The following is a 17,700-nucleotide window of genomic DNA, read 5'->3' as shown; positions in this document are numbered from 1 at the left end:
GGGCAAAAGCGACTCTCTGTGTACCCCACGAAGAGTTGGTGATTTCAGTCTATAAAACAGACAATAGATTAGCAAGAAAAGACACACAGGTGGATTTAGGTGCAAGTTTGCCAGAGTCATGCTTAAAAAAGGCCAGAGGGTTGAAACATGTGTCTTCTTTATAGGGGAGAAGGAAGCCCCTGCAGGCAACTTGGGAGGAAGAGTAAATGGTTTTCAGGGGAGATGAATGGGCTCCAATAATAGGCAACATCCCAGGACCAATTGCACCTGTGCTCTGGGTGCGGCACCGACTCTAGTCTTTCTTCCTGCTCCTTCACCTGGAGAATCCAGCCTTGGGTAGACAGGAGGACATCAGACAAAGTCTCTTCCTCTGCTTCAGGAGAGAACAGGCTGAGACCTGGGGGAGGCGCTGGCGGGAAGGTCAGAAGGCCCTTGGGTCTGCTTCCATTCAAAAATCACTCAGAACTCCAAAGCACCACACTTCGGGGTATCATTTTCTGAGCCCGACAAAGCTGATCCGAAAGGATAACACGAGCTTAGCACAGCTCTCAGAAGCAAAGACACACGTGCTCAAGTCCGCGCTGTGCGCTAACTCCTTGCAGCCTCGGGAGCCAGGGAGAGCATGCCAGACACGCAGAGCCCAGGGCCCCATCCCAGACCTCCTGCATCAGAACCTACACGCAGAAAGATCATGAGAAGTCACTGGAAGAAGACTTCCTCGAGAAGCATTAAATTCACTTAAGATGCATTGTTCTCGGCAAGCGTGGTGATCACGCCTGTAATCCCAGTTCTTGGGAGGAGACAAGGAGGGTCACAGGTTCCAGGCCAGTTTCAGAAACATAGCGAGGTCCTCAACAACTTAGGAAGACTCTGTTTCTAAATTAAAAAATAAAAAGGGCTGGGGGTTTCGCTTGGAGGTAAAATGCCCCCTGGGTTCCATCCCTCCCTAGTATGAAGAAGAAGAAAGAAGGAAGAAAGAAGGAAGACGGAAGGAAGAAGAGGAGGAAGAAAAAGAGGAAGAGGAGGAAAGGAGAGACCTACATTGTTATAACTACTGAGATTCTGGAGTTGTTTGTTATGTCGGCATATCCTAACCCATCCTGACTGGTACAAGCATAGACCTCCTTGATGCCACCATTTTCAGAACATTTGTTACTTCTCCCTGGGACCTGATCAAAAGCAATATTTCTTTAGGGGTAAGGGGGATCTGGCCTTTTTTTTTTTAACCCTGAACTGTCACTATTTGACCCAATTACCTTCTTTACCCATCAAACTTCCTGCCAATAGCCACCTTATTTTCCCTTTCCTTTATTTTCTCCTTTCTCCAGATCTCCTTGCGTATTTATGCCTTTATCTTACTGTACCATATGTTTTTTTGGTAAGGTGCCTAAAGTCCTTTCTGCAACAAGGTGACAGACAGATTGTCACATGCACAGATACAGACACACCAGACTTGGCTGCAGATAAATGTTGGCTCTTCCCAAAAAAGTCAAATCTACCTCTTGAAAGACAACGGTTTGCTGTTACTGGGGATATTTAAAGGAAGTTGGCCTGGGGCCAGCATGTGTTCCTTCAACCTGAACTTTTCCACAAAAGGATATTTAGGGAATGTGCATTACACACAGTCCCTGGGGTGTGTGTGTGTGTGTGTGTGTGTGTGTGTGTGTGTTCGTTCTTGGGGATTAAGTACAGGGGCACTCTACCACTGAACTACATCCCCAGCCCTTTTTATTTTTTTATTTTGAGACGGAGTCTCACTAAGTTGCCAAGGCTGGCCTCGAACCTGCCAATCCTTCTCTTTTCGCCTCCCAAGTACCGGGATCGCCAGCGTGCGCCACACAGTCCCTGCTTTTAAACAGTAATTCACTTCTGGACTACACCATCTCTTTTTGCATCGTTGCCAGAACTCAAAACTATGCCTACCCCGTGAAAATGGATCCCAAGGTAGGCCAACACTTTTGAAATTCTTAAAAGTCAGCTTATAAAATTTAGTCACTGAGCCCTTCTGCATGTCTGGGCTTGTGCTAAGCACAGGTGACTGATTCTAACCCGTTTGTTTTCCAGGTGCGTTTAGGTTGTGGTCAGTCTCAAACTATGAGAAGCACTTTGCAAAGGACCCTGAGTTTGCCCTCTCAGAGGCTTCCTGAGTCGAAATTCCAAGAACTTTCCTGGGCCATAGTATGTACACTGTTAATGCTCTCTCTCTCTCTCTCTCTCTCTCTCTCTCTCTCTCTCTCTCTCTCTTTCTGTCCTGAGAATTGAAATCAGGAGTAGTATACCTCCAAGTCACACCCTAACCCCCATTTTATAATTTTATTTTGAAATAAGGTCTCACTAAATTACTGAGGGTCTCACTAGCTTGCTGAGGCTAGCCTTAAATCTGTGATTCTCCTGTCTTAGCCTCCCAACGGCTGTGATAACCACCGTACCTACCTTGTTAGGCTGGTTGAAGCTTTAAAGTGAAATAAAATAATTTTCCTACACCTTGCTAACACCCATTCTGTTGTGATATTTTTCTCTGAAGCCATTTTTATTAAATTTGCAGGTCTTTACTACTCTGGATATGTTGATGACTTTGTTTACCTTTTATTATAAAGTTATCTCTCCAAATGTGTCACCCATTCTCATACAGATGTGCTCCTCTTTGACTTACATAAGTATTTTCTAGAATTAAATGATGTTAACTTTTTCCCAGGCAGCAGCCTGCCCCTCCCTCCCTCCCTCCCCCCCCCTCTCTCTCTGGTGGTACCAGGGGCATTGTACCTCCGAGCTACAGCCCCAGCCCTATTTTATTTTTGAAACAGGGTCTCACTGAGTTGCGAATGGCCTGGCTAAGTAGCTGAGGCTGTCTGTGAACCGAGATCCTCCAGTCTCAGCCTCTAGAATACTGGGATTACAAGCATGTGTCACCACGCCCGGGTGCCTTTATTCTTTTTAAAGAATAGGTCTCAGCCAGGCGGCACAGTGGTGCATGCCCTTAGTCCCAGCAATCGGGAAGCTGAGACAAGAGGTTCACAAGTTCCAGGCCAACTTAGTGAGAACCTGTCTGTTATGGTCTGGATGGGAAATGTTCCCCGAAGGCCCGTGTCCTGAAGGTTTGGTCCCCGGTGCAGAGATGTGCAGAGGTCAGGATTTGGGGAAGTGATTGGATCCTGAGAGATCTAACCTCCTCCTCGGATCAGTCCACTGATGGGTTCATATTTGAATGGACCACTGGGAAGTAGTGAGAATGCAGGAGGCGGGGCCTATCTGGAGGAAGTAGGTGGTACCCTGGAAGGGTGTGTCTTGTCTCCAGAGCCTTCCCCCTACCTCTCTGCCTCCTGACTTTCTTGACAGGACAGCTTTCTTCGACCGCTCATTTCTGCCATGATGTTACTACTGCCACACCACGGGCCTAACAGCAATGGAGCCAAAGAGCCATAGACTGAAATCTCTGAGACTGTGAGCCCAAAGAAGCCTCCTTAGCGAGGCTTGCTGGTGCACACCTGCAATCCCACTACTTGGGAGGCAGAGACAGGAGGATTGCAGGTTGTAGGCCAGCCACACCAAATTAGCAAGAACCTGTTTTGTTTATTTTTATTTATTTTTATTTTTTTATTTTTTGCAGGTCTGGGGATGGAACCCAGGGGCATTCAACCTGAAAGCTACACTCCCTGCCCTATTTTTTATTCTTTATTTTGAAACAGGATCTCACTAAGTTGCGGAGGGCCTCACTCAGTAACTGTGGCTGTCCACGAACCGCGATCCTCCAGTCTCAGCCTCCTGAATGCTGGGATTGCAAGCATGTGCCACCACGCCCGACAAACCTGTTTTAAAATAAAAGATAGCCAGGCGTGATGATAAAAAGATAAAAAGGACTGGGGTGGTATGTCAGAAGTAGAATGACTGAATTCAATCCCCAGTACCAAAAAAAAAAAAAAATATCCCTTTAAGTTTATTTTTTCAGGTATTTCATCACAGCAATGAAAAACTATCTCCAAAAAATCACTAATAAAAGAGCCAAATACATAAAGTTTTATTAGAATGCAAGCATGCCCATTAGTTCTGAGGTTGCCACAGCGTTTACACTAGAGCGGTAGACTCAAGTCGTTGCGACAGAGCACAGATGGGGCGCCATCCCCACCTCTCACCGCCTCTGGCGCGCTCCATATCCCAGGGAGGAAGTCGTAACTCAGTTTTGCCTCTTGGCCTGAAAAGCTTAAAACATTTCCAACCAAGTTAAGAAGGAGGCTTTGAGAAATGCTTCTACGCAAACCAGAAGCATTGGTCACACGTCCCTGTAATCCCAGACACCCGAGAGGCTGAAGCAGGAGGATCACGAGTTCACAGCCAGCCTGGGTAACTTACTGAGACCCTGTCTCAAAATAAAATACAAAAGCCGGGCGTGGTGGCGCACGCTTGACGCTTGTAATCCCCGCGCTCGGGAGGCTGAGACAGGAGGATCACGCTGGTTTGAAGCTAGCTTTGCTGGCTTAAGAGACCCTGTTTCAAAATAAAAATATAGCCGGGCGTGGTGGCGCATGCTTGTAATCCCCACGCTTGGGAGGCAGAGACAGGAGGATGGCGCAGGTTCAAAGCCAGCCACGCTGGCTTAGGAGACCCTGTTTCCAAATAAAAATGTAAAAATGGGTCTGGGAGTGTAGCCCGGAGGTAGAAGGGCTTCCAGGAACCCCAGTACCACCAATAAATGAATAAATAAATAAATAAATAAATAAAAATATAAAAATATAAAATAGGTCTGGAAGTGTAGCCCAGAGGTAGACGGGTTTCCAGGAACCTCAATACCACCAAAACTAAAAATAAAAAAATAAAAAATAAATAAGATACAAAAAAGGGCTGGGGGTAGGGGAGGTAGATCAGAGTACAATGTCCCTGGGTTCATTCCCTAATACCACAAAAAAGAAAAAGAAAAAAAAAAGAAGTGCTTTTAGTGGAGAATGGACGGGGCTTTCTAGTTTAATGAACAGGAGTGGAAAGAGAAGAGGAGAAGGGACCCGCCAGGTGGCCCGGTGGACAGGTAGTAGTGACAGTCATAAAGGTTTGGAGGGTAGAGGTAGGAAGCCATGAAGAGAGAGCTGAGGTTGTAAGCTTAGTTCTGAACTATGAAATTATTCGAGGACCTGGGAGTTGAATCTGGATCCCAGTTTGTAGAAGTAGAGAAGTAGAGAGAGAAACAAATCCTGGGCTAGAGGAGTAGCTCAGTAGCATGTACAAGGTCACGGGGCTTCATTCCTAGCGCCACAAAAAATATCAATAATTATGATTAAAACATAAAGCTGGGCTTGGTGGCACACACCTGTAATCCCAGGCACTTAAGAGGCTCGTAAGTTCAAGGTCAGCCTGAGCAACATAGCCAGACCCTGTCTCAAAGGGTTGGGAAAAATAAAAAATTAAATAAATTAAATACATTTTAAAAGATTTTTAAAAAGGTTGGGAGTATAGCTCAGTGGTAGCAACCTTAGGTTCACTCCCCAGTACTGCATAAATGAAAAATAAGTGGGACGTGCTGGCACATGCCTGTAATCTTAGTATTTAGGACAGGAGGATCACAGGTTTGAGGACAATCTCAGCAACACCACAAGACTCTCAGAAACCTAGCAAGACCCCGTTTTCCAAACCAAAAATAAAAAAGGGTTGAGGGCGTAGCTCGGAAGTAGAATGCTCCTGAGTTCAATCCTCAGTACCACGAAAATAAATGCATTCATTCACTTAATTTAAATCCAATAAAACGAGCCATCATCAGATGGTAGACAGCAGAAACGCTAAATGTGATCGGAGTTGGATGGATCCGCTTCATACGCAGTACGTTTGGGCTGGGCGCACAACTCAGTGCAGAGGCACGAATTTGTTTTTTAAAAAAGGACTCCGTGGTAAATTAGTCACGATTCGTACACTATCACAAATACGCCTCCTCAACGTCACCCCATGCTCTGGTCTGTCAAAGGAAAAGACAGACACACCTGCTGGCCACCATTTCTCCTTTTCGCCACAGGCCCACACCCCCCAGAAGCTTTGCACCGCAGGGAAGGAGGCGTCTACTCATTTTGCGATTAAATCCAGGGGAGCTCGCTCCTGAGAAAGCCTGTCATGTGCTGCCCTGCCACTGTGGGTAAGAGGAGGGCCAGCCGCAGGAACAACGGCCCCTGGCGTGGCCCGCGCACAATCACAATGCCTTCTGTGTACACCAGACCTCCTGGTTTACCAAACATTTGCTTTCACCAGCGAAGTGGGGAACCAGCCTCGTGTTCATGGATCGGGGCCACTGAGCCGCCAGAGACCAGCTGGGCCTTTGCAGACTCAGACTCAGAGGTTCCTGTTTCTGGTTGGAAATGGATGTCAGGGAATTCAGACAGAGGTTAACAGATGTCAGGGATTCCCGCCGACTCGTTGCTAAGGGAACTTTTGTGAGGATGCCCGGAGCCCATAGAACCCAGAAGCCCTGCCTGGCGCTCTCAAGTCTTACGAAGTGGCCGCCACGCGCACCGGGTCACATCTTGGAGATGGCGGAGGCTGAACAGAGGCAGATGGAGTGGCAGCAGCTGAAGGTACATATTCCAACTGCCCGAGCTGCAGATGCAGGCCATGGCCCCGAAACCAGAGAGCAGGGCGACTTGGTGAAGACGGATTAATTTCAGTCCAATTACATACCTGGCAGCTGCTGGCCCTAATATGCCTTTTGTGAAGAGCCTGAGGATGCCTTAAAACATACTGATGTTGAGGTTGAAGGTCACACCCATTTTCGTGGATTTTTCACATTACAAGGAGAGGAGGGGCCCTGTATTAAGATCAGTTTGTGTACCACAGCAAGCCTCTACTAATGATCAGGTAGCCCGGATGCTCTGTGTCCATTAATCCTCCGGGCCCTGGCCGGAGGGCTTAGGCATGTCTGGACCAGTACAGTAATGGCTCAGTGGACAGGGCCAGGCTTTAGGGCCAGGTGAATCCAATTTCAAATTCCAACTGGCCTCATAAAAACAAAAAGCCCTACAGGTGTGTGTGTGTGTGTGTGTGTGTGTGTGTGTGTGTGTTGCCAGGGATCAAACCCAGGTCCTTGTTCATGCTTGGCAAGTGCTCTACCACACAGCTGGCCCCTTACCCTCTCTGGAGTCTTAAACAACACCAACAATTTCTCTATGGATGGCAGGAGAGAATCTCCAGGCAGATCTGCTAAGGTCTTGCATTTTACCTCCCTCCGGCGGATCCCTCTCTCAGAAGCCTGGCCTGGCACGTGTTGATTGCCCTCTAACGAATCATCTGTCCCGTGTAGGTCCTCCCATCCTTCTGAAGCAGCTAGTTTGCAAAATGGTCCTCAAGGAACCACACACCTATTGCTTCTGTCCCTGCGTCCGCCTCCTTCCCACATCCCCTTTCCACGCTGCCCCAGGACTCTACTGTGAACCATGTCACTGATCCACAGAGAAAGAAGTGACATGCCTGTCCAGGGCCCAAGCCTGAAGAAAGCCTGGTGAGTTGTGCCCCAGCGTCTGGGGAGCCAGCCACATATAAAAACCCCAATTAGCAGGATGTGGTGCTGGCGCATGCTTGTAATTCTAGTACTTGGGAGGCCAAGACAGGAGGATCGTAAGAACAAAGCCAGCTTTAGCAACTCAGCACTACCTCAATGAAGAGAAAGGTGATAGGCAAAGGCCCTACAGGAGCTGATATCACACAAAGACAGAGGCCACATGGAAGAGGGCCAGCCAGGGAACCAGACAGGTGGGCAGAGACGCCACTCTGCTGGGCGTTGGCGCACACCTGTAGTCACAGTTATTCAGGAAGCTGAGGCAGGAGGATTCCGAGTTAGAGGCCAGCCTGGGCAGCTGAGTGAGATCCTGTCTCCTAGCAACAACATCATCAACAACGATAGTGCTTCGTAGTAGAGCACTTGTCTAGCAGGCAAGAGTTCCTGGGTTCTATCCCCAGTACCACAAAATAGTGCCATTTTGGGGGTTCCAACTCAGTGGACCCTCCAGGACCCCATCTGACTACAGCTGCATGAGAAAGAGACACTGAGACAGACCAGCAGAAGAACTGCCCAGCGGAGCCATGTAAGGTAAGTTCAGAGTGCCTTGTTGCCTAGCAACAGAAAGATGCCATCTCTTAATTGTCCAGAGTGCAGCCCGCTGTCTCTCACGACAAACTCCTTGCAAACCCTGGCAGCACGGAAACAGGAACCTCAAATTGGAGAACTGTGGGTAGAAAGGAGATAAAAGGCGACGCCCTCCCCTCAACCCAGCATCCTTCTTAGTTCCGCTAGCAAAACAGCAACCTATACTGTGAGCGCCTGTCTCGGTCCATTTTGTGTTGGTAGAATACAGGAGCCTAGGTGATTTATTAATAGACTTTATTTTTTACCATTCTGGAGGTTGGTCGGGAAGTCCAAGGACAAGGTTCCAGCATCTGGTGAGTGCCTTCTTGCTGCAGAAGCCCACGGCACAAGGACAAGATGGCAAGTGCTGGAACTCAGCCTCACGCTCTTTATGAGAATTCGGTTTCTGGGCTGGGGGATTAGCTCAGTGGTAAAGCACTTGCCTATGTGCAAGGCACTGGGGTCAATCCCCAGCACCACATACACACACCAAAAAAGAAGTTTCCACCTGTAATTTCTGTACTTGTGAGGCTGAGACAGGTTGCAGGTTCAAGGTCAGCCTCAGCAACTTAGTGAGACTCTTCGGCAACTTAGTGAGACTCTGTTTTGAAGTAAAAAAATAAAATAAAATAGGGCTGGGGGTGTAACTCAGAGATAGAATGCCCCTGGATTCGATCCCCAGCACCAAGTAAAGAATTAAGTTTCCAACAGATACCTTTTGAAGGGAACCCATTCAAACCACAGCAGTGCCCCTAAGGTCTAGACCTTCCAGCCAGATCATGGATTCTAACAGCAGCACCTACTTAAAGGAAAGCTCTGTTGTGCTTGCATTCCGATCTTATGACCCCTCCAAAATTATTTCCCAAATGCGTCTGGAGTTTTTGCAGATGTCTACAGGATCCTCTAGGCCCTTAAGTTCTCCTCTCCAAAGTCGAAGAAGGATACAAGGAATGCCTGGGCCCAGTCAGGCCCTACAGGCACCAGACCTTACCAACCACTAGACCGGTCCTGGTCCCATGCCCAACTCTCCATGTCTTCCCTGGGATGGAGATGCTTACGCAGGTGACCTGGGGCTTGGCTCAGAGCTGATGGATCATGCCCCGCAGCCTCAGCCCCTGGTCTCCGGTCTCTCTCCATCACTAACTCCTGGACCATGCCTCTCAAATGACATTACAAGAATTCTCTGCTCCAGTCCATCGTCATGGCTAAAGATGCCCTCAAGAGAGATCCATCAGCCAGGCACGGTGCCTGAAATCCCAGTACCTGTACTGAGTACCTGCAATCCCAGTACTTGGGAGGCTGAGACAGGAAAATCACAGGTTCTAGGCCAGCGTCAGCAACTGAGCGAGCCCCTCAGCAACCTAGTAAGACCCTGTTTCAAAATAGTAAAAGATTGAGGAGTGTGGCTCAGAGGCAGATGCCCCTGGGTTCAATCCCCAACCAAAACAGAAAGAAAAGAAAGAGAGAGAGGAATAAAAAGAGAGAGAATTTTTCAAGCTTCTCTTAGCTGAGGGCCTTTATAACCCATGACCAACCATGAGTCTTGACTTTTAGGTGTTGTTACTGTTTAGATCTTAAATGTCCCCCAAAGGCCCATCTGCTGAAGGCTGAGCCACCAGCCTGTGGTGCCATTAGGAGGAGGTAGAACCTTTAGGGAACGAAGCCCATTTGGAGAAAGTGAGGTCATTGCCAATGTGCCCTTGAAGAGGCTGTGGGACTCAGCCCCTTCCCGTCACTTTGCTCCACCATGGGACCCAAAGAAATGGGGCCAAGCCAACAAGGACCGAACCCCTGAAACTATCACCCAGTGTTAGAGTTTATATATCAAATGTCCCCCAGAGAAGCTTGAGTGTTAGACTAGGTATCCAGGTTTGGGGGTAGGTCATGCCTGAAAGATGCCTGTCCATCTGTTCTCTCTGTCTCTGTCTCTCTCTCTCTCTCCTTCTTGGTCATGATGAGGTGATAATAGCCATTGCTCCTCTGCCATGCCCTGGAGCTGCCTGACCCTGAGCTGACCTCTGGAACCCGGAGCCCCAAATAAACCTTTCTTCCTCTAAGTTACGCTCATCAAGTATTGTGGGCGTAGGAATGAAAAAGATGACTAAAGCAGCCAAAGCAAACCTCTCTTCCTTATAAGCTGTTTATCTCTGGCATTTTGTCACAGCTACGGAAAGCTGGCTAACACAGCCCTCATTCCTTCCCTGGGGATAACGGGTTCCCTTTGTAGCCAGCACCCCTGTGGCCAGACTCCTTGGGCCTCCCAGAGCCTCCCACCCTTCTCTGCTTGGGTTTTCTCCAGGTTTTCTTGGAGTCCTTCTTCTGGAAGCCAGCTGTGTGCTGCCCTGCTTTGCCAGTTCCTTCAAGTCCTGACCACAAAGATTTCCTCAATGGCCAGGCCTTCCATCACACTGGCCAGCCATGGAGCAGACCCTCTCAGTGTTAGCGTCCAACTCCCCTCTGCAGCACGTGCCTGCTGCAAACAGGGCCTCCGGATTCCCCTGTCTTCATCTGAAGTAGGAGGAAATCCTCCGGCAGCGTCCACTTTGCACACACATTCTCAATGTCTCCCACCGCTCCACCAATATGAGGTTTCCTGTTAGCACTCTTGCCGTCGCAGGACGAGAGATACGGCAGACGGAGCAGAGAAGATGCTGGGAGAGCCATGCTCAGCTGGAGGCGCCATGCTCGGCTGCGGGCCCGCCTCCCATCCTTCCTCCAGGAGGAATAGTCCATCATATCTGGCCTTTTGAGCTGTGTGCCCCTGGCAAGCTTAGCGCCAGGCACCCCACAAGCTAATGTCCCAGAAGGCCTGCCACCTCCAATACCTGTGTGCCCTCTCTCTGGTCTCCTGGCTTCTGTGCTATCCGATGTTGATGAGCCCCGAGGATGTTCCGCCGGTCCCAGTTCCTCTGTGCTGGCCACTCTGCCCACCAGCCAATCCCTTTGGAGCGCTGCCTTCTCCAGCTGAGTCCACCTTTGCGGATTCGCCCTATCACGAGGGACCCTTCCTGCACATCCACTATCTTACCCAGCTTTCGGCCCTGAGGTCCAGCTTGCTTACGTAGGAGGTTCTCAGACATAGAAGCTGGGTCCTTGGTCCCCCCTGTTGAAACTGCACCTGCTTTGGTCCTGAGAAGAATCCCACTGAATGCTTAGGCCACCGGGCTCAGGCTCACCCCTGCCTCTGCCTGTGGGAAAACTAGCTGCCTCTGAGTGAGATCAAACTTCAGGGTTAAGCGGGGCCTGGTGGCGCAGGCCTGTGATCCCAGTATTTGGGAGGCTGAGACAGGAGAATCTCAGGTTTGAGGATAGCCTCGGCAACTTAGTGAGACCCTTGGCAACTTAGCAAGATCCTGTTTCAAAATTAAAAAATAAAAAGGAGCCGGAGATAGAACATCCCTGGATTCAATCTCCAGGACCAAAGGAAAACAAAACAAAACTTCTGGGTTAGCAGCAAGGATCTCCAAATTGACTCCAGGATCCAGCTGCCCTCGTTTTAACCCTAACATTTTAGCTTTTGTATTGATGACCATGAACTTGTCACACCCAGTGCCTCGTAGACGCTCAGAAAATGGAGGTCCCCCCTCTCGGTGGTACTGCTCACACTTGGGTGCTTCTGTTGCAAGTTTCTAGCTGGGAGCTAGGTCTGAAAGATTCTTGGCTACCAGATTTCTGAAACATGTGTAAGCCATGGGCTATGACTGTCTTCACACCCCGCATTGTCCCCGGTAATAATTCTGCCTTCTCCCCCTGGGCTTAGTCCAGCCTTCCTTCCCCTCCCAAAGAGAAGCAGAGCCCCTCCGTTCTCAGTCACCCCCACCCAGAACAGCTGGCTGAGTCCAGCCAGAGACGCTGCTCCTCGTGGACAGACATCTCTACCAGCCAAATTTTCACATCAGTATTTCCTGGGGAAATGTAGCCACAGAAGAACTCTCAGAAAATGTGTCTCTCCCAGGGCTTTGGAGCTAGACGGCCAGAGGCTCCCGACCTTCCAACGGATGCCATGTGGCTGGGCGTCTTTTCGCATGGAATCTCGGGAGAGAATCCGGGTAAGGGACACACCTGTTTTTCTCTTATAGGTACAGCCAGGCAAAACACAGAACCAAGAATTCAGCACATACTCCGTTCCTTCCCGCCCGTAGACAGAAATGGCCCCTAAACTTTGCTCAAATGCAACGGATCCAGTTGGAAGAGAGTCTGGACCTGAAGGAAGCTTTGCGGACCCTCTAGGTGGTCTGGCCTAGTTTTGATAGGTCACCGCTGCATCCTTCTCAGACATTCTCACTGGAAACCATTTCATACACCTCTCTCTCTCTCTCTTTCTCTCTCTCTCTCTCTCTCTCTCTCTCTCTCTCTCCTCCCTCCCTCCCTCCCTCCCTCTCCCCTCCCCCTCTGGCTATAAATTGCCCAGAACATAGAGGATTTTCATTCAAAAATTGCTACTCTGTTATTTATGGAGTAGGTCAGGATAAAATCATGAATGCATTCAGTTAACATGATCAGAGCAGGATTTGTAAAAAAAAAAATCATACTGTTTACATATACTTAGGCAATTGGGGTAGCCCCTCGTTTAGTCTTTACAATAATTCTGGGGTCAGAGAGCCTTTTAATAAAGGGGATGTCCTGGAAAGCCACCCCCCCACACACCCACACACACAAAGGACTTTCAGAAACTTTACATCTCACTCTGGCTGCGACCATGAGCTCAGTGATTAGAGGACAGAGAGGCCTCCCAATTGTCACCCGGACAATAAACAGCCAGCTGACTTGGCCCAGCAGGTCCTGTGCAGCCTTGGGGCCAAGCCAGAACCCCAGAAACAAGCCACTTTCGTGTTCTGAGCCCAGGGGAGGGGACTCTGGCTGGGGGGCTGCCGCCACTCTGAATTAAGCCCGCTGCTGAGGACCGGGCTGGTGGCCAGCAGCGCTCAGTGGACCAGCAAGTGCCCACCCCCAGACCCCGGAGGCGGCCTGACCCGGGACATCAGGACCATCCGGAGTGGAGAAGAGGGGCTCCTTCCCGGATGATTCCCACCCTAGGTGTGTCTCCTCCGCGGACCACCAGGCTGGGGCCGTGCCCGATGCCCTGCCCACCGCCGGCACCGCGCCCGCCGCTCCAGAACTCACACAGGCAACAAGTTCTGGCTTCCCCAGCGCGGCCGGAGCGCTCGGCCCAGCCCACGCTGCCCACGCTGCCCGCGGCCCACGCCTCGAGGGGCGCGCTGCTGTGGCCGCTCCCGGGAGCTCGGGGTGCAGGTTGCGGCTGCAGATCAGCCCCCCCCGGGGGGGTGCGCCCCCCCTCGGACCAGGACCACCGCTCCTCCCGGCTGCTGCGGGCAACAGGTCTGCGAGCACCCGGGGAGGGCCCCCCAGCCCCTTACCTCCAGCAACTGCACGTAGCTGGCCGGGAACCAGCCTCGGAGCCCGTCCTCCTTCTCGCCTTCCCACCAGCCGCCGTCCGGGACCTGCAGCAGCGTGATGAGCTCGCCCGCGGCGAAGCGCAGCCCCTGGCTGTGCCGCTCCCCGGAGAAGGGGTACAGGGTCCGGCAGCGGGCGCCGGACATGGCCTTGGCGCCGCGGGGGCTCACAGCGCAGCCTGCATCCCGGCCGAGCCCCGCGCCCCGGGCTCCTGCGCCCTGGGCGCGCGCCGTCTCGGGGCTGCGGGGTCCCCGGCGGGCGGGCAGGGGCGCGGCGGCGCGGGGGCGGCGCTCAGGGGGGGGCAACCCGGCCCCGCGGGCTCCCGAGACAACTTCCCCGGGCGCGGGAATGCGCAGCTCCCCGGGGAGGCGGGACGCCGAGCATCCCCCTTGGCCGCGGGGCGAGCGCTGGCTGCCGCGGCCGGGCGGGGGCTCCCTCGCAGGCGACGGGGGCGGGCCGGGGGCCGGGCCAGGGCGGCCACGCCCGCCGAGGGCCGGGCGCTGGCTCCGGAGGGGCCGGGTGGGTCGCCGGGGGGAGGGAGACGCCCCTCCACGCCGGATCTGTCAAAGCCTGGGGACCCGCGGAGGAGGGGGGGCGGGTTTGTGGCGGGGCGGGAGGAGGGAGATGGAGTCAGAGTTGGGAGGATCGGGATCCGGTCCGTGGGGGTAAAAGGCAGAAAGGCGAAAGGTGCGGGGTGGGTGGGGCGGCATCCTTAGCTTCGCCAGGCAAACGAAGGCCGGTCAGGGTCCAGCCCTCCTGGGCGCGCCGAGGAGCAATGCTCATGGGGTCAATCAACAAACATTAGAAGTGGCAGCCGCGCTCTGTTCGTGGTGCTGGGCACTACAAAGCTGACTCGGGGAAGTTCCTGCTGCCCAGAGACTCGGGAACCGCAGGTGCTGGACAAAGTCGACCTTGGACCAAGGGTACTGAAGACAAAGACAGGTCGGTTTCTTGCTCGCCTACTCTATTGTAAGTAGCTGGACCCTCTGCTGTCTCTGTGCGCAAGTGGGGCATTCCCAATTCCCAACCTGAAAACCCAAGCTCCAGAACGCCCCAGAAACCAAAAGGATCCGAGTACCAACAGTCACACCACGCGTGCAAAGTTCCACAGTGGCCTCAGGCCCGGGTCACAGGCAGAAAACAGAGATGCACGGAAAAGACTGTATAAAGTCACCTTCAGGAAATGCGTATGAGAAACAGAAGTGAATTTCGTGTTTACACTTAGGTCTTTATTCCCAGGATATCACATTACACACATGCAAATATTCCAAAACCCTACACGTTTCTGGTGCCGAGATAAGGGTGACACAACCCGTACTTTTCTGCCTCCTCGTTTTCCTGTTCACTAGTCTTTCGTGGCTCCCTGTTGCCTAGTAAATTGGGTACAGACTTCTCAACTTCTGCATTTTCAGCCTTCCACAGTTACCAACTCTAGCCTCCTCCCTCACTGATGTCTGTCCAGATACTCATTGCAGGAAGTCAGGCTAAAGGTTAAGAGCACCTGTCAAGGCTTTGAATCAAACCCCGGCACCAGCCTTTTACCTATTTCGGAGTTTCTGAAGCCTGGCTATACTTTAGAACCACCTAAGTAAAATTTTCCCCCCAAGAGGAATTGAATCCAGGCGTATTCTGCCTCCCAGGCACACCCCAGCCTTATTTTACTTTTTATTTTGAAACAGAGTCTCACAAAGTTGCCGAGAGTCTGGCCTGGCACCTGAGATCCTCCTAGCTCAGCCTCCCAAGTAAGTACCTAAGTAATTGCTGAAAAGATATTCAGGTGCTCCCCCCAGGTTGAGAACCACGGAGCAGCCGCAGTGGGCAGGTGAGCCCCTCACCCGAACAGCCTCCGCCTGGCCTCTGACCCTGGGCAGGTTGACAAAGGCAGACAGTCTGGAATATTCCACCCAAGGCAAATTCACAACCCTTTGCCTGGCCAGAAATGCGGGCAAACACACCCTCGCCCACGGCCACTATTAAGGTCCCTTAAAACACGATAACAGGGCTGAGGTGTGTGGCTCGGCGGTAGAGCGCTTGCCTGGCACGCACGAGGCCCTGTGTTCAAACCCCAGCACCGCACCTACATCAAACTGTCGCTAACCCTAAGTGCACTGGTCAAGCGTGCCGGACTCAGGGAAGCGTGTGATTTTCTGCAGACTAGCCTCAGGCTGCCCACAGAATGATGTGATGTGGCCTGGCTCTGTGTGGAATGACTGACCCAGAGCCATTGCACAATCCAGAATTCTCCCTAACAACCTGTGGGCAACCCGTAATCCACTCTGAACTTGAGAAATCCCAGCCACGCCTACGTACGGCTTTAGAGCCCAAATAGCCGCCCTGAACAGTCCCCCCAAACCCACGTGGATCGTGGCTGTCAGTGTCTTAATTTATTTCATTTTATTCCTGTCATCCTGAGAGCTGATTATTGCCCCCAGATTAGAGGCAAATAAAATGAGATTCATAGGGTATCCAGCCTGCTGTCACACAGTCAGTCAACAAAACAGGGCTTTGGCCCCAGGTCTGGCTGACTGTATATCTAGTCCCCCTACCAATCAGAAAATGTGGGTCCTGTAGCTCAGATCCCATCAACTCCTAAGCAGGCCTGCAATCCCAGTGCTCAGGAGGCGCAGACAAGAGGATCACAAGTTGGCCCTCTGCAATTCAGCGAGACCCTGTTTTAAAATAAAGAATAAGAAATAGGGCTGGGGGTGTAGCTCAGAGGTACAATGCCCCTGGACTCCACGCCTAGTACTGCAAAATAAATAAATAAATAAATAAATAAATAAATAAATAAATAAATCAGGGCTGGGGAAATAGCTTGAAGGTAGAATGCCCCTAGACTCAATTCCTACTACTTCCCTCCCTCCCCCCCCAAAAAAAGGACTTCCTGGAGATAACCGATATTGGTCTGGATACAAATAACACAGCTGGGCGCGGTGGCGCACACTTGTAATCTCAGTACTTGGGAGGCTGAGACAGGAGGATCGCGGTTTGTGGCTGACAGCCTCAACTACTTAGTGAGGCCCTTTTGCAACTCAGTGAGACCCTGTTTCAAAATAAAAAAATAAAAAAAATAGGGCTGGGGGTGTGGCTTGGAGGTAGAATGACCCCTGGGTTCCATCCCTAATACCACCAAAAAAAAAAAAAAAAAAAAAAAAAAAATAGGGCTGGGGATGCAGCTCAGAGGTAGAATGCCCTTGGTTCAATACCCAGTACTGAAAAAAGAAAGAAAGAAAGAAAGAAGATTAGACCATCAGAGAGTGGAACTTTTGTTTCTACTAAGCAGTCTCTCAACACCTTAGAGTCTATTTCCCCCAACTGTGATGAAGATTAAAGCCAAATACAACTGGCGTAGGAGACTTGGGAGACACAGATGGGGTTGGTTAAGTGCGCAGGTGATGGACTGGTGTGTTTAACCCTCAATTCTGCCACTTTCTGTCTGTCTTTGGGCAATTTCCTTTACCTCTCTTTTGCTTCTTGTCAAAAGAAATATAACGCCGGGCGCGGTGGCGCACGCTTGTAATCCCCGCGCTTGGGAGGCGGAGACAGGAGGATCACGCAGGTTCGAAGCCAGCCTCGCTGGCTTAAGAGACCCTGTTTCCAAATAAAAATATAAAATAGGTCTGGGAGTGTAGCCCGGAGATAGAAGGGTTTCCAGGAACCCCAGTACCACCAGAGAGAGAGAGAGAGAGAGAGAGAGAGGTGGGGGGAGGGAGAGAGAGAGGGAGAGAGAGAGGGAGAGAGAGAGAGACCCTGTTTCCAAATAAAAAAGTATAAAAATAGGTCTGAGAGTGTAGCCCGGAAGTAGAAGGGTTTGCAGGAACCCCGGTACCACCAAAAAAAAAAAAAAAAAAAAAAAGGATAACAGTGTTTATATCATAAAGTTATTAAGAAGATTAAATAAGCATGTGTGCCACTTACAATAATGCCTGACATGTTAAGTACCCAGATATTGAGTATTTATTATTATTATTATTATTATTATTATTATTATTACTATTACCTATTCTAGTCAATGGCCCTGGTAATTTGTTATCTAACACATTTTTTTTTTTATATGTATGGAACTGGGGGTTGAACCCAGGGCCTTTTATCTCCAAGCTACACCCCCAGCCCTATTTGTTATTCTTTATTTTGAAACAAGGTCTCACTGAATTGCAGAGGGCCTCACTAAGTAGCTGAGTGGAAAAATATCTTCT

At 50.8% G+C, this 17,700-nt stretch overlaps 2 protein-coding genes across 2 annotated transcripts in view; both read right to left on the bottom strand.

Annotated features, from left to right (window-relative positions):
• The window catches only part of GAS7 (growth arrest specific 7), a gene marked incomplete at both ends in the record, with an annotated part of 266,571 nt that extends 252,921 nt beyond the window's left edge, over positions 1-13,650 (bottom strand). Inside the window, one exon of the mRNA XM_080712190.1 lies at positions 13,468-13,650. Within this exon, the coding sequence (XP_080568316.1) occupies positions 13,468-13,650 (183 nt within the window). The remainder of the gene's footprint in view (positions 1-13,467) is intronic.
• A 20-nt stretch (positions 13,651-13,670) lies between these two features.
• Positions 13,671-17,700, bottom strand: part of LOC308275584 (myosin-13) — a gene marked incomplete at both ends in the record, with an annotated part of 161,596 nt that continues 157,566 nt past the window's right edge. The window contains 2 exons of the mRNA XM_080713946.1: positions 13,671-14,074; positions 14,358-14,430. Of these exons, the coding sequence (XP_080570072.1) occupies positions 13,671-14,074; positions 14,358-14,430 (477 nt within the window). The remainder of the gene's footprint in view (positions 14,075-14,357; positions 14,431-17,700) is intronic.

Source organism: Muscardinus avellanarius, assembly GCF_963383645.1.
Source record: "Muscardinus avellanarius genome assembly, chromosome: 16".
Lineage (NCBI taxonomy): Eukaryota > Metazoa > Chordata > Mammalia > Rodentia > Gliridae > Muscardinus > Muscardinus avellanarius.
The sequence above is the reverse complement of the archived record's forward strand: the minus strand, read 5'-3'. Positions and strand labels throughout refer to the sequence as shown.